The 17,307-nt window shown below is 37.0% G+C and overlaps 1 protein-coding gene across 4 annotated transcripts in view; it reads right to left on the bottom strand.

The window, feature by feature from the left end:
- LOC121316068 (signal-induced proliferation-associated 1-like protein 2) overlaps window positions 1-17,307 on the bottom strand; it is a 150,329-nt gene that overhangs the window by 42,933 nt on the left and 90,089 nt on the right. For all 4 annotated transcript variants that reach the window (XM_041250804.1, XM_041250805.1, XM_041250802.1 and 1 more), the window contains exons 8-11: window positions 15,956-16,532; window positions 12,936-13,210; window positions 6,474-6,731; window positions 274-426 (exon numbers count right to left, since the gene is read on the bottom strand). In XM_041250804.1, the coding sequence (XP_041106738.1) occupies window positions 274-426; window positions 6,474-6,731; window positions 12,936-13,210; window positions 15,956-16,532 (1,263 nt within the window). The remainder of the gene's footprint in view (window positions 1-273; window positions 427-6,473; window positions 6,732-12,935; window positions 13,211-15,955; window positions 16,533-17,307) is intronic.

Genomic DNA, 17,307 nt, shown 5'->3' with positions numbered 1-17,307 from the left:
ACAAAAACATAATAAAAATAATCCTGGTTCGTCTAAAATGAGTATTCTACTGGTAACCTTTGGCTGGCCTCCAGGAAGACAGACTAAAGAGGCCCAGGTGTAATTGTAACCAGATCTGCGAACATATTGGTTGTACGCCAGACTGTCTAGATCACTGGGCAGCAGCAACCAAGACATAGCAAATGCCAGTGGATTATCTTGTAACAGACTGGTCTGCATGCCCAATGCTTGAAGAAGAAAATAAATCTGTAGTAATAAGTAGTAATTAAATACCCTTCATATCCTGCCTGCTGTGCCCAACTGCTGCTTCCACCAGGCCCAGGGTCGCTGGACGATGACTGGTTGCTTGGAGAACTTCTGTAGTGCTGACCGGCATCGCTTTTAGTGCACCTAGGTATCTGGGGGTTTTCAACATCTTGAGTTGGCCTACAAATAAGACAGAGGACATATTGCTATTTAGTATTTGCATAGGTTGAATATAATCAGTTATTGCATTAATACAGTAGTTTAACAGTCAAAAGCAAACTGTCTTGTGCAATTACACTTTATAAATCAAAGTCAGTTATTCATACAGGGTGGTTCATCGAGACAAACTGGTTCACAGGGATTATCTGTAATCTCACTCATTCTCTTGCAATCATCAAATCTCATCATGTCACAGAAAATAAACAAGGGTCAAAAGTGAGCCACTGGCTCTCCTAATCTACATTTTAGTTCAGTCTTTGAGAAAGAACACAATGTTTCCTTTTTCAAAAGAATGGCATTCTATGCTGAACTGTTTATCAAAACATATGGCAATTGCTTTTTTTTGGGGGGGGGGGTGGGGATTAAGTGAATTTGAAAATTGTTCCTTTTCCTTTGCATATAAAAAGGAAGGCAATATATTTGCTCAAAGCAGATGGCCAAATCCTATTTATAGGAGCCTAACTGTGTGTCTCAGTATCAACCAACAGAAATGTTCCAAATCTCAACGTGAAACATGACACACAGCACTTCAGGCACCAGCATTTGGAATGTGGAGACTTTAAAGCACTGATGGCAAGTGAAATACAAACACATAACCCTTCAAGTTCATTAGGCTAGCATAATAGAGCGACACAATGTTAAGACCTTTTAGAAGGACAGGGCACCGAGAATTTTTTTAGTGATGACATGTGATGTCGATTAACACATTAAATTGATATGTGGTGTGTGTCACAGTGTGAATGTTGGAAGCAACCCCAGAGCACTCACCTCAGAGAAAAACTTGAAAAAGCCACTAATGATCTTTTTTGAGATTGTACTGCAGTTAACGTGTTAAATGGAACAAAGCAACTTCTCCACGTACAAATATAATCAATACAGAAAATACATATGTTTTCTTTATTTTAGTTAGAATCTCCAATTATTTTTACCCTCTATTTTCTCCCAATTTTGAATGCCCAATTACTATTATTATTATGATTTTCCTCCTTCACCACAGCTATTCCCCAAACAGCTCAGGAACCAAAGGCTCTTTCTTCACAAAAGAACTCGACAGGGGATGTCCGCAGGCTATCAGCCTCTGGAGGACAAAGACCAGCCCAGCAAATCTCCACCCTCAAGCTCACTGGTCGGACTCGTGTCTCCGACTCGGGCATAGCATTGTCACAAAGACAGCTGTAGTGGGTGACGTCAGACCAGAAACAGGAATGAGGAAATAAACAGAGAGGTGGAGTTTGGTGAAGCTGAGCGATTGGTTTCGCTCAGCATTTAATAATGAACAGACAGAAAATAAAAGGTTGTAAAGACAAACAAAACAAAGGACATGGCGCTTTCGCCAAAATAAATAGACAAACAAAACGGACTACACAACAAACAAGGTGAGCCGATATTTTAACTATTACTTTGATTATTACCTCCGTCTCCAATCCCATTCTCCACTCACCAAACACACAACCTCGAGTGAGTGAAAACATGTTGCTTTAATGCAGCTGTACCGAGACTCGATTGCTAATCAATCATTCAAATGGAGTCGCAGTACAACTGCACGTGAATTAATAAAAGTACAATTCCTCGTGCTCACATATTATTACATTTTACTTGCACGTGAAGTGCTGTGCAATCCTTGTGCCTAAATACAAATATACATTTTAAACACTCATGTTACACAGACCCATTTATATCCCATGTACCAATGACTATACATCAACATTAACACACAACATACAACACAAAATACACACAGGGGTGGGGCACTTTGCCACAAGCATACATTGAGGCAGCTGAAAAAAAAAAAAAGGACAGAAATATACCTAAAGATTTATTTTTAATAATGTGCCCACATGTTTATTATATTATTATTATTATATTTGCCATTTCTTCATAACATTACTGGGATCTCAGACTGTACATATCTGACAGCTGGGGTATTGAAACTTCCCGCCACACAGACATGTTTGCTTCTCATTGGTCAGTTTCCCTAGCTACACTGCGTGTAGCTCCAGAATTGGATCAAGATTAGGGATCAGTGGAGCCTGATCAAGATCCGCTTAGTATAAGATCTTTATGATCTGGCTCAAGTGAATTCAAGGGTACAGTTGTGTCAACATTGATCATTCTCTAAACCAAATAGTGTCACGAATGAGAAATATATATATATATATAGACACACACAGCTAGGGAAATTAGACTACTCTCAGATCAGTGGAAAAAAAAAAAAATTGTCACCCATGGCCGTTACAAAAAGAGCCAGGGGCAAGAATGCAATTTAACTCTATTTTAGATCAGGGCTTCTCAAACTCAGTCCTGAGGACCCCCTGTGTCTGCTGGTTTTCATTCCAACTGAGCTCTCAATTACTTAACTGTACCCTTAATTTAACTAATAATTTGCTTAATTAGACATTTGTACGTGTTTTCAGCTCTTAAACAGTTGCAGATTTCAAGTTAGCTATAACATTTTATAAGTAACTTGAACTCCCCAACTGTTTAAGCGCTGAAAATAATTTAAAAGGTCTAATTAAGCAAATATTACTTAAATTAAGGGATTAGTTAAGTTATTGAGAGCTCAGTTGAAATGAAAACCAGAAGATAGGGTGGTTTGAGAACCCCTGTTTTAGAGCGTCCATTTGAATGCATCTCATACTGTACTTACAACCTCGAGTTAAGTTTGATACATTTCACCTGCTTTCCTCAAAAAAAAAAAAAAAGTTTTTCTGAACTATAAACCAATGAACAAAAATTACTAAATAAGCACCACATTCCCGTGAATGAAGAAATATGTAGCAAAGTTTTAAATAACATGTTTACACAGATAATTACAAATAGAACTCAAATAAAAGGGGGTAGCGTCTCGCTTTCATCCTGGCAAATTTGTCAACACCAGCCTGTATTTTTAAGTCTAATGCCTTTGCCTGTCAGGTTGGCTTGCAATAACAAAAAGATCGCTCAATCTCTCATCCCCAGTAGCATATATGCAGGTATATTTCGACACTTCATGCACGAAAAGAGCCTTTCACTTGCCTAACTAAGACTAACATTTGCATAGGGCGAAAATATGTTTGGAAAATAAATCCATAGATTTGCATGTATAACCTTAATTTATTTCCATATAAATGCATACTTAAGCAAAGTAAGATTTTAAAACAGTAACTACAACAGTACATTTCAACCATCGAATCTATCTAATACTGTAGTGCAGTGGTTCCCAAACTGCAGCCATTTTATAAGTAACTTGAAATATGCAACTGCTTAAGTGCTGAAAACAAGCCCAGCAGTGACCACACCAGTCTTAACAGTCCCAGCACTGTCAGCGTCAGTCTTACCATTCCCAGCATGGTCAGCACCAGTCTTACCAGCCCCAGCAATGTCAGCACCAGTCTTGCCAGCCCCAGCAGCAGGAGCACCAGTCTTACCAGTCTCAGTAGCAGTGAACCAAACGCATGTCTCTCAATGAAGGTATGAACCCATCTACTTATTCATATTTATAACATCTATTTTTTCTTGTCCTTTTAATATCACATATTTCTGACAATGTGAATAGAATCATTTCAGGTTAATGTGGTTTTTCTGACAGACAATTTGTTTTAAAAATATATGGGTCATAAAATTTCAATCATCATCCAAATTAGGTCACTGGCTAAAGAGTTAGAATTGCTTTGCAGTTTGTAATAATAGTCTCCAGGCTTTATAAGATGGTAACTTTCACCTTTGTAACATATACAGGCTATACAGGGTTTTTTTTTTTTTTTTTTTTTAGACAAAAATTAGATTTTTGCCTCGGTAAAAATCTATTCCTAGCTACGCCCCTGTGACCTTGTGCGACAAGTCAAAATTATGTCATCTATAATCTTGCGACATGCGTCTTTTTTGGAAAGGCATACAGCCTTAAAAAACCATCAAACCTTCCACCTGTCTTTCTAAAATAACTTTCACTGTCACATACCCACATCTCTCGAATTAATGTTTCAAATTCTCGGGTTCTCTGTTGGTTCAGAGGACTGATGTACCAACAACATCTCTTATTTTTTATACATCTCGGTTTATATTTAAAGTATGAACATCAGTCAAAATGGCTACAACACGATGCGTTCCTTTGTACAGCAAATAGTGAAGCTGCACAGCTTTTAGCTGTCTGCGCTGAACGTATCACATTCATCTGCGACAGAAGTATTAACTAGGTTTTAGGAGTTTTCCACGGTTCTGAAATGTTGTAAAGAAAGCCTCTGCAAGGTTCGTAAACTTCTGTTCTCCGATGCATTTGATCTTGTGTCATCCATTTACATGCAATCTCATTTGCTGACCTACATAGCTACACATAAATGCTGCATGCATACGCAACCAAATAATTTATGGACTCGAAGATTTGTATTTTCAGTACATGACATACTGCATTTTTTAAAAGAAAATAAAAGAAAGCGCCTAATCAGATGTGTTTTTACATCCATTTCCAAAATATCACGGACTTCATTCAAATTTACGACTTTCACAATTTCCGTGACCTGCTCATAGCCTTACTCATTACCAAGTAAAATGCAGAAAACTCTGATTACACTTCTCCCAATGAGTTAACAAATATAAAAACAGACTTTTGGATAACTATTACATATGTTGGGCTTTAGAAAAAATTATAAAATATTGAGGTCACTGATGCAACTAGTATAAATCCCATACTGTAAGGTCAATACATTTGAAATGTAAGAGGTGAAGTCAAAATACCTCACACAGACTAGTCATTTTTCCCTGCAAAGTGACCTTTTTATCAAAATCACAGCAGTACCACCACAGCATGCCTCTGTGATAGTGTAATGAACAACAGGCTGTCATTGTAAAGTTAAAAAAAGGACGTCACAAGAAAACTCTGGTTTATAAAAGTACAAACTATGGTGGCGTTGGCTACATTTTGCACATAATTTAAAATAGAAATGTGAAGCTTATTGTATAATGGTACTGTGGCAGAGCAAAGCTCTGCCGTTTAGAAATTGGCAGGGATGGGGTTAATTTCCCCTACCTGCCTGGGTTTATTATGTTCAGGTGGCTGGGGTTGATTAGTTGATTAAATGATTAACTTAATTAATGATCAATCAGCACCCAGCCATCTGACATAAAAGGAGGCCTCTGCTTCCCATTGGGAGAGGGAGCTGAGGAAGCAGGTTGGTGGTTTTTGGTTTGCTTGTACTTTTGAATTTTGTGAATCCAGCGAAGGCATCGCCCAGCCTGGAAACCTTATTTTTGTAAGTTTTGTTTTGTTGTCTTTCTATTTGTGTTTAAAGATCTTTATTTTGCCCTTGTGCACTTTATTTTGTGTTATTTATAATAAAATCGTTATTTTTTTGAACTGCAGTCTGTCTCTGGGCCTCTATCTACTCACCAGCCTGCCACAAGTGAAAACAGTGCAAACAAAAAGAGTGAAACATGTATGCATACTATAAAAAAAAAAAAGCTATCCATTTGAATTATAACGATATCAACCAGAAAATGAAAATCACGTTAGATAAATCAATCCTACATAAAAATGAGTTAACAATTTAAAAAAAAAAAAAAAAAAAAAAAAAAACACAGACACACATTATGGTAACCCCTTGATGTATCATCTTATTGAGGGAGTCTAAATTTATAAATGTTTTCAATTAACAAAAAAAAAACTAACAAATTTATGTTGCACCCACTTTGAGGGGCCTCTACTATGCGACACAATAACTCTTGGCTTTAAGCCTTACAAGCTTGATCACTTCTCTGGAAATGTTTGATTTTTAGCATGATTACAGCATCATTTTCTAAGGGTTTTTCTAGATCACAATAAAATGTACTATGCTACATTGCCCTTTTTTTGAGGGAAAACAATCTGTGTATGTTAAGTCAAAAGTTATTTTCCACTGGATGTCCACAGATAATGACTTGTACTCTGTGATTAACCCGGTCAGTTCAGTTGTAACACAAATAGTCAAGAGTGGCTAAGATAACTTTGCGTCCAACTGCCGCATGTGGAGTGGAAGGAAGTTAATGCAGTACACTACCTCGCACCATCTGGCAGCTTTCTGTCAAAGGAGGTGCTGCGGGGAATGGCTGCTTGGGCCTGCTGAAGAAACTGCTGGCCCTGCAGCCGGTCAGCAGGTCCTTGGATGGGAGAGGCACGCGAAACAGGCAGAACACCAGGAGTGGGGACGCGATGCCAGGTTGTGTTCCTTCTGAAAGGGGTTTTGTACTCACAAGGGGTGCCTTCACTGTCAAGTTTGTACTCCACCATTGGAATCCGGTACAGCTCTGAGCAGCCCCTGACAAAACACAAAATGAAGATTTAAATTTGGCCATTTAGCATAAATAAGCCTGAAGCAAGACATATCTATTACGTGACATCATACTGCAAGTGTACAGTCTTTCCTTCAGCGGATTCAGTATTTTAAGTATTTCATGTACAAACTAACTTCCGACACTAAACATGCACGACACATTGTACTAAAACATGCACTGCCCATTTTGTAGTAGAAGTCCATGAATTTTGACAATTTTGATTTGTTAAATTACAAAATTATATCAAAATAAATAATGGCATGGAATAAATGGATGTGATGGTGTGCTACATTAAACAGACATGATGTTTAACTCGCTGGGTGTTCCTGAACAGAACAGTACTTATGTAACAATTTGATATTATAATGTTACACTGTACAACCAACACAGATGCCTGCCTTTGTTTTGTTGTTCTCCCCAAGGCCACCAAAGCTTGCCTTTCTGAGCTACGGTTTTGTTCATACTGGTTTATTATCCTGTGCTGTAACTATCTTTGCTTGGTTTAGTGTGTGTGTGTGTGTGTGTGTGTGTGTGTGTGTGCGCGTGTGTGTTAAATCTTCTAAAAAGGTTAAATTTTAAATACCCGCTGGCAATTGATTGAATTTTTATTGGAAGTAAACTCTAATCTAAATAAAGTCCATCATTGCATAAAGGCTCTTCAATCATAAATCACTTGTTATCAGTCACACATTTTCCATTTTAGTTATGCATTTTTGGATTTTGACGAAAATATTAATATCTGGCTCACAAGCAGTACAGGCCACCAACAGGTTTGCTAAAAAAGAACCATTACAATCATACTGTAGATCATTTGAGACCCAATGCACTATTAGCTAACTTCGAATTGCTCCCGTAATTTATATACTGTATCTCGTGTAATCTGTAAAGGGTAATGGGATGTGCTTTGTCAAGGCAGCAAGGTCATAGATTTAGAATCTAAGGTCTTAACACAATTATATTTTCTGGCATAGAATTAAGTACTATTAACAATATCCAGCACTGTGCCATTTATGTAGTTTGAATTTTTAAACACCTTGGTGATAGAATACCTATCTGGAAGCTATAATTCTTATGGTTGGTTTCACAGACCCTGCTTAGCAGTAATATTGGACTATCTAATATTAAACTGGGTAAGGTACAGTAGTCCAAGATTAGTTCTAATCAGGGTCCGTAAAACCAGCCCACAGAGAGCCATGTCTATGCCTTGCTTCAGGAAGTCTGCCACCAGCGTGTTACCAACAGTAGCATTTAAAAAACACTGCAACGTCCACGTCCTCATCCATGTCTAATAACTTATGCTAAACAATTCAACAAAACAGTTTATGACATTTTAAATAATGATGCTAACTCAATCATTAAACAAATTAGTTTGTTACCCTGAAGCACTTTTGCTAAGCATCATTAACTTATAATTACAAATATATGAGTTAAATAATGTAAACAATATGCAAAATAAAGTTCTGCTTATACTGTAGAGAGGTCCTTATGGTCACAGCACAAACATGATATTCTGCATGTCATGTTATTCCTTGAAAAATACAAATCCTAGTTGGTCAGTTTACCCAATTCTGTATGAACAGTCATCATTAAAATTAGTATCTGAACTCTAACCTTCAACATGGCAGACCTTTCTAACCCTGAACCAGTGAGTTTCTGTGCTGGTTATTAAATATCATGCAATAGCTTTATCCATTTTCTACTGCCAAGAAAAACACTATAGATCAACCCCAGGCTCATGCCAACAAATCTAGGGGTCATACAGCAACACTGCTTTCTTTGTTCTAGCCTGGTCATTAAGTAAATTATTTCTGTCCTTTTTTTTTTTCCTTCTTCACAGTGCTAAGTGAAACTGTACATAAACCATTTGTCAATCGTTACCAATTAAATAAAAATGGCTTTTGCCCCCAAAATGCATATATCAGTTTCCAGAAACAGGTAGTTTTCTGTCAAGAGACAAAATATTATATTAGTTACTGAAGGAGCCTGTAATGATTTTGGCTTTATTCTGACATGGCTAAGCTCTCATGTACAGTGGCATACACATCTAAAGTGGAAGTCTTGAGGTACTGCAATCCTGAAAAGTTATGAAGCTATAGTAAAATAAATAAATTTTAAAAACAGGCCTGTATTTAAAATACAGATATTGGGACTGGCGTCCGACGCTGTGCAGTCCATTTTCACTGAAAGGGACAGCTAAGGCCTTGCCAAAATGGCCATTTCCATGGATTATTTTTAAACCTTTACCACATTAAATACTGCAGGTCTATTTCAAACTGCTGGGAAATAAATGCTGGCACTGCTTGTGTTTCAGAACCTATTTTCAATTTGGTCTTCAACATATTATATCCAAAACTATTTTGGAGCTAAACCACCTGGTGCTTTGCTTACAACGTTTTGTTGGTTTACTGAATCTGACTGCACTGAATGAATAGGGTCTAAATTTTCCCACAAATTCCTTTAAACTGAGATCATTGTTGACCTGATGAGCTTCCACTTGAGTTATCTGGGAACCCTCAAGACTCCTTACCCAAACACACATACCAGGTTCAATTTAACAGCAAACAAAAGACTAAAAGAAATATAGTCCAGCTTAGCGGCCGATTTTGGTAAAGGCTGAGCTAGCCAACACTGAATTTCCCTGAGTTACATGAGTCATGACACAAACAGGGAAGGACATGAAGTTGCAGACTACTTTAACAACAAAAACAGAGGGCCAGATGCAGCAATAAGAAAACAAGGGAGCACTCCTGCTATCAACTACTGGGAGTGACTACCACATGAGCATACAACCCAAACCAACAGCACTGCCACCACAAACTCAGGAAGCATCACCTTTATCACACTGTTATACACATGAGCCACTGCTGCTCAGATCTATAAGCTCCAACCTTGCTTATGACAGCAAAGAGTGTTGTAGGACATCCAAGTCCTATCGCATCTATTTTTGAGGAAACACGAGCACCCCCTTTCCTTTGGTATATGGTGTATGTATTTTTCAGCCAGACACAGATCTGACTGCTACATTGCACAAACACCTGTCCATGCCACTGAATATCTCCTGAACACAATTAAAACAATTGAAAAGTATTTTATCCTACACAAAAACAATAGCTTTATTGTAGAATGGTGAAATTATGTTTGCTACAACAACCACAACAAAACTTTGTGGTGCCAACTGAAACTGTAATGACATTGCAGTGATAACTTACTTATTGGTTATTATGAAGATTATGGTTGTGGAATCGTTTTGTTTAACAAAATTTAATCTACATTTTTGACTCAAAGTAGCCACCTTTTGCAGATACAACAGTCAAACACACTCGTGGCATTCTTTCTACAATGGAAATCAAATATTGTCCGGAAAGTTCTTACCAACACTATTGCAGAAGTTCCCACAAATGTATTGCACTTGTAGGTTGCTTTGCTTTAACCCTTCTAACCAGTTCATCTCAAACCAGCTCGATGGGGTTTAAGTCTGGAGACTATGCTGGCCATTCCATGATTTGAAGCCTACCGTCTTGTTCTTTTCTTCTAAGGTAGTTCTGACATAGCCTGGAGGTATGTTTTGGGTCATTATCTTGCTGTAGGATGAACCCCTGACCAACTAGGCGTATACCAGAGGGTATTGCATGGCACTGCAAAATGCTGTGGTAGCCGTTTTGGTTCAGGGTGCCACTCACTTTGTGCAAGTCGGCGATTCTGGATCCAGCAAAAGAGCCCCAGACGATCATGCTTCCTCCTCCATGTTTGACAGTTGGTGTCACACCGAGGAACCATCCTTTCGCCCACTCGATGGCGTACAAAAACCCTGCGTGATGAACCAAAGATTTCAAATTTTGATTCATCGGTCCACAAGACCTTCTTCCAGTCTTCAGTAGTCCACTGGCGGTGATTCATGGCCCAGGCAAGCCTCTTTTTCTTATTTTGCCATCTTAGCAATGGCTTTCTTACTGCCACTCGACCTGTCAAACCTGCAGCTCGAAGTCTTCTCTTCACAGTTGAAACTGAGACTTGCTTACTTTTACCAGTATTAAGCTGTGCTTGAAGTTGTTGTCCTGTGAGCCGCCTATCACGCAAGCTGTTGACTCTCAGAAACTTGTCTTCTGATTCTGTTGTGGCTTTGGGTCTGCTAGATCTCTTCCTGTCAGAGTTTCCTCCAGTTTCCAAGTGCCTTTTGATGGTGTAGGAAACTGTACTCACCGACACCTTGGCTTTCTTTACAATTTCTCTAAAAAAGACCTACACTTTTAAGGGTTATAATGGTCTGTCTGTCTTCCTTTGTTAATTGCCTTTTTCTCACCATTATGATAGCAATATACTACTTCCTGCGGTACAATACTGTCCTTTTTGTATAACTCTGAAATGTACATTATTTTTCAGTTTTTGGTAACCTAAACTTTTTTTTAACTTCTGGCAGTTTACCGCATACCTCTGTACCATTTCAGGTTATTCACTGGACTTGCTTAAATTTCAATAAATACTGGAAAAATGGGGGTGTTCTAAAACTTCTGACTGGTAGTGTCAGTCTATCTCTCTCTCTCTCTATGTGTGTGTGTGTGTGTGTGTGTGTGTATATATATATATATATATATATATATATATATATATATATATATATATATATATATATATATATATATATATATATATATAATAATTATATATATATAATAATAATATGATAAAGAATATGATGACTGTAGATGGTCAGACCAACTGTTTACCCACTACTATTACAGCTAGTAAAATTGTATTCTCCTGTTTTTGTTTCAGGTCTTTAGTTAAATACCTGATTTGCACAGTATTGCCTGATAAACAAAATTATGATGAAATGTCTGCTGCACTTCAGCTAATGAGCTTTTATGGCAGCGACGGGCTTTTGCGCTACCATTATTTTATTTTATTTTATTTTAAGACAGACAGGAGGCAGAACCCTATCCTCCCAATCAAAGTCAGTTACACTCATTATCAGCATTGTATGTTTCTCAGGAACAGGGTTTTCCACTGAATTACTTGTTCATTTATGCCAATTTATATTTACTTTAGTTTGCTTTAGGTTGAATGTAACCCATTCAGTGCTGTGGGTTCTTACATTTCTACATATGAATGAGATCAATTAAAATTAATTAGATTAAATTAGATTAAAAATAAATCATGGTAGAGGCTGAACCGCCAGTTGGGTGTGTTATAGGGAAGAACTCATAGTAGATTAGCTATGAACAAAAACTTTTAAAAAATCTAATTTAGCCAAAATGATCAACTGGCGCAACTTTTTGCAACTTGACATTCTCTTAACTACAGTAAAAGCAGAATACATGTAGTCCTTCAGGCAACCACTTTAAAATAAATGCTTTTTTAAAGTTCCATAAATAATGTAGGGATGTATGTATGATACAAGACTCAAAAAAATACAAATGATTAAAGAATAAAAACATGAAGCAGGTGTTTCAAAAGCTTTGGGAATGCATAAGAAATGCTGTGAATGAGAAGAAGCTGTCAAGCCCATCGAGGATCAACACTTGCTAACACATCATTTGTCCCTGGGATGTAGCTAAGCACGCTTTGAATGATCAAAGAGGTTTAGCATCAAATAAAATGGTACTGCTAACAAGCGACAAGTTGTTGATTGTTCATTATTTTTCAAAGGGGTTATTTAATTAACCAATTCAAAACATCTTTACATATTGTAGGTGCAGTTTTAAAAAGAACATGATATAACAATGCATTTCCTTGGTCATTTTATCTGAACATTGGAGTTGTCCACAACCATTCAACACATCTTCCCCTTCATTAACAAACTAGCTGCTTCTTCAAATAACTGATATTTGCAGCCGGTGACATGCTTGACTCTTCTGAGATTGAAAGTGAAACATTAACAGACCACATGCCTGAAAGTAACCTAACATGTTACCAGGTTTTTCTCTTTTTTTTTATTAAAATACTGTTATAATTGAAGTGTGTGACATGAAAATTATACACTTCTTTCATTACTTTAACCCCTTTCCCACTGACACATGATATGACAAAAAGTACAGTATTATCCACAGGGTATAGCCATACTTGGATAGCACACTATACAATGCTGTACTGTAATCTGTTTAAGTCTGAATGAAGCCACAAGCAAAATAAAACCACAAAAAAAAAAAAATTATATTTTATATGTATATATATATATATTTTTTTTTTACCTCCGGGGCGAGCCATCCTCATGTGGTTGAATAATAACCACTTTTACAGCCACGGATGTCCGCAAGAGGTCAATCATCTGCTCATGGGTCAAAGTGGCCACTGCCACTTGGCAGATCTCCACGAGACGACTCCCTTGCCTGAGGCCAGCCTTCCATGCAAATCCAAAGGGCTCAACATCTGCCACTATTCCCTCAAAGTTCACGTGGAACCCGAGCTGGCCTAGTGAGTTCCTCCGGAGGGTCATTTCTGATGTCTCACAGCCCCTGGTTACAATCTAGATTACAAAAACAGGAAGAGAGAAAAGAAAGAAAGCTATTGTTAATCTGTTATCTTCCGAGATACGTTTTCTTAAAAGGCAAAGCAATCATTTTTCACGTAAATTAATCTGGGCCACTGGTGCAATAAAGCAGCAAACATTTTCCTCAAGCAATGAAACAGGTCAAGTATTATGCCACTTTATACAGTAGTTTAGACATTGCCTCTTAATAGGGTACACAGGCCTTCTAGCCAAACCTTGCATTATGTAACAAAAGCTAGGCTAATATTTAAAGGTTTGTTTGCAATTCCCTGTGGTTTAACCAGTTAAATAACTTAATAAATATGGATTTTATTTATGTGCATATCACCAATGCAAACCTGCTTTTAAGTCAAATGTCCTTAGCATGCATTATGTGTAAAACAAATTGAAGTATTTGTAAAATATATATTGAAAGTATATTCTTAAACTACAGTGGGATTTACTGATGCAAGCATGCCATACATAGTAGAAAGTGGGCCACTTTGAATGATTAGTCTGGTCTTTGGTCTCTGAATTGCTTATTACAGACACCTTATTACAGAGTGCAAATGCATTGATTCAAATACATTCTGATTGGCTGCAGAGTACCACAGCTCAATGTCAAATGAATCCCATCTGAACCTGCAAGCGTAGTCTTGTGTGTTAAAAATCCCCAACAGAAGTTCTGTAGGTTCATCGCTCTACCCTAATGTAAGGCTCTGTTAAAGTCATTGTCTAGGAAATAATAATAATAATAAAAAAAAAATCTGAATTGTTTCTTACAAGGACTCAAACACCTAGAAGCAATTCACATATGTACGATGTGTTTCTTCAGCAGGAAGTGCAGCGTGAAGAGTGCAAAAGACACCTGTTTTATTGATTACAAATACTATGAAAAATAAAACAGACATTTAACAATGTATGCATTTTTCATATAGAAAAATGTGAGATCTACAAAGTGATGACAATAGCTGTACCAGATAAGATGTACTGGAATTATTTTGTTAGCTAATATGTACTGTACTTTAGGAGTGTGCAGATATATTTCTCACTTTATGTATCCCACTGTAGCACCTCCAGACTCCAATATCCTGTGCTGTTTAATGACTGTTCATTCGTGCACCTGGCTATGTGTCTGCTTTTCAGAATATCATAATAAAACTGTCAGGGAAAAGAAATGCTATGTGCCATTAATGAACATTGGCAAATAAAGAATCTAAAGTATATCAAGACAAAACTATTAAACACTGACAAAAGGGCACCTTGCCACCACGGACAGCCAAGATGGCACTGATTTGACACGACATGTATGCAAGATGTTTAAATCATTCACAGGGATTCATGACCATTCTTTAACTCTTTCAGTACAAATCTGTCTAAAAGATAAACTTTACTCAAAACTGTCAACCTAATACAAAAATGTATATTTTTGGCTATATACTTTACTACACCATACACTGAAACAGTCAAATGACTATTATTTGTTTACTTAGCAGACATCTTTATCCAAGGCAACTTACAGAGACTAGGGTGTGTGAACTATGCATCAGCTGCAAAGTCACTTACAACAACATCTCAACCGAAAGATGGAGCACAAAGAGGTTAAGTGACTTGCTCAAGGTCACACAGTGAGTCAGTGACTAATAACAATACTGTAAACTAGGGTTGAAGTCGGTTATGATCGGTTCATTTTTTTTTTTTTTTTTTAAATCATATCGTTCATGTAAAACCAACATTTTTAAACCAAAAATAATTAACTGCAGCCAAGGGAACTGGACATACCATTAATAGACTTTGTGTTTTTTTTGCTGGTGACTAGCAGACCCAAGGTAAATTACAAAATTGTGTAATTTGTAATTAACTGCAATTACAATGTAATTGTATCTTGGCTTGTAATTGTAATTATACCCTTATAATTGATAGATTACAGTTCAACTACCCACTTTTGGTGAGCCCGTGTGTTTAAAAAAATAAAAAATAATAAACTTAGGCCTATATAGTATGTTTCTGTATTTGTACTTGTAAACTGCTTGTTCGTTAGAATAAATAAACACGTTATTGTGTGTAGTTGTTTATATCATTATAATTACAACTGCATAATTGTAACAAAATAGCATTGCAATTGTAATTGCAATTTTCAGCAGTGATTGTGACTGTAATTTTAACTGACCCCAGTCTGGTGATCGACAGGCTTTTCCTGTTAATTATCCTGGCTGCAGTCATGAAAAGTTGAATTATGATTTATTTTATTATTAAGTACTACAGACTGTAGTTTAAAGCCCTATTACATGCAGTGGTTGTTGTCCCCCTCACTATACAACCATAATTACTGTACAGTACACAACAGAACACTTCTGAACTAGCCTAGTGTCACTCAACATTCCAGTCAAGTAACTCAAGTGGTGTGTAGTGTGATGAACTGTCAGGCTGGTGTCTCAGGGAATTTATGAAACAATAGTGTATAAAGAAAAAGCTGCTACTAGAGTGGCAAATGGCAATGTGTATACTACAATAGAGAAATGGGTGAATTAAAACCTGCAAAATGAATTACTTAATTTAAATTTGCTGTGACATCTCACCAAACACAAATCAAAAAAGGACAGAAAAAGAGGCAGTGTGTTTTTTTTTTTAAAGAAACTACACTTTTGTTAATTACACACTTACTACATTTATTTTAATCACATACTCTATGACAAGACCATACAACCACATAAAAGAATGCTTGAACACTCGCGAGCTTACCTCTAACCGTAGAACAATTTCTCTGATGTCTTCATCGCAGTTATCCAAGGCAGAGAGCAAGATGCATTCCCCTCTTTCATAAAATATTTTTATAGTCATAACTCCATATGTCCAGCCAATAACATCCCTGCAGGAGCAGTTGAATACCACATTTTTGGATTCTTTTTCTATCAGCATAATGAACTCATTCGAAGTTCCAAGCAGACACTCAATGTCAGAGGATTGCCCAAAGTCTCGAGCGATTACATTCCAGGTAATGGCTCCGATGCTGTACAGATGGGCATCCTTTCGGGGTTTAGTTTTTTCTTTTTTCTTTGTCCCCAGTGTAATGAAACTAAATTTCACTGTGCTGTCAACAGTTGCCGTTGTTACAAAGTTTTCTGCCAAGTCTTTCAAGTATTCCTGTCTTGTCCTTGTAGCCATGGCACGAAATTTCTCAGATTTGTGTGCTGCGTTTTCTGCATTGATCACTTTGGCTAAGAGAAAGTCCCTAAAAACTGCAGATTTGGGGAAAGTCACTCCTTTAGGAATAGGGGGCCCAAATGGAGGCACATCTTTAGACCTTGAAACTGCCACACTGTATAAAGAAATGAAAACAAGGAGGTTAGTTACAATGCTCTTGCACGTAGCCATTAATATGCCTTTTAAAAAATAGGCACATTTTGGCAATCTATAACCTAATAATACCAGACCACCACAAAAAAAGTTTCTTTAAATAATGGAAAATATATATATTTAAAACAAATATATATATATATTTTTTTTACTGTATCCAGGGCCACCTAAATTGAACATCTTCTAGACAGAAGTCAGCATAATTCCTACGCAGTTTAATAAAATCTGGGAAAACATTTGAGATATTGCCTTTATTAGGATAAACAGGGTACAGAAATCATGACGCTCTGCCCTCAACAACTAGTGAAAAAATGAAATCCCATGACAAGTTTAGTCAAACTTGGATTAACGGTTCGCAATATACATGTACAAATGTAATTAATATGTACAGTATGTTCTGATATCACCTCTACAACATTACATCCTGAGATACTCAACCCCCTCAGGTGATAATAAAAAATGATTGACTTATTGATTAATTAAGAAATACTAGCAACATCATTGCTATTGCTCAACCCTAGTCAAAACAAAGGTTTACAGGCTTAGTAAATAATGCAACATTTATAGCCTGCTAATAGCACTTGGGAAACCATTCTTAAGTAAAAACACAAGGTTCACCTATAACCAGGTGGTAAATACTTTTTACAGACCACTGAAATCTCAACAGGACTTCTCTAGGTTGTCCTCAGGTTGTCATGACTTACCAAACTGTTAACCATCAAAAAGTTGTTGACAAG

This window comes from Polyodon spathula, chromosome 5, assembly GCF_017654505.1.
Source record: "Polyodon spathula isolate WHYD16114869_AA chromosome 5, ASM1765450v1, whole genome shotgun sequence".
Lineage (NCBI taxonomy): Eukaryota > Metazoa > Chordata > Actinopteri > Acipenseriformes > Polyodontidae > Polyodon > Polyodon spathula.
This window is presented reverse-complemented; position numbering and strand designations above follow the sequence as displayed.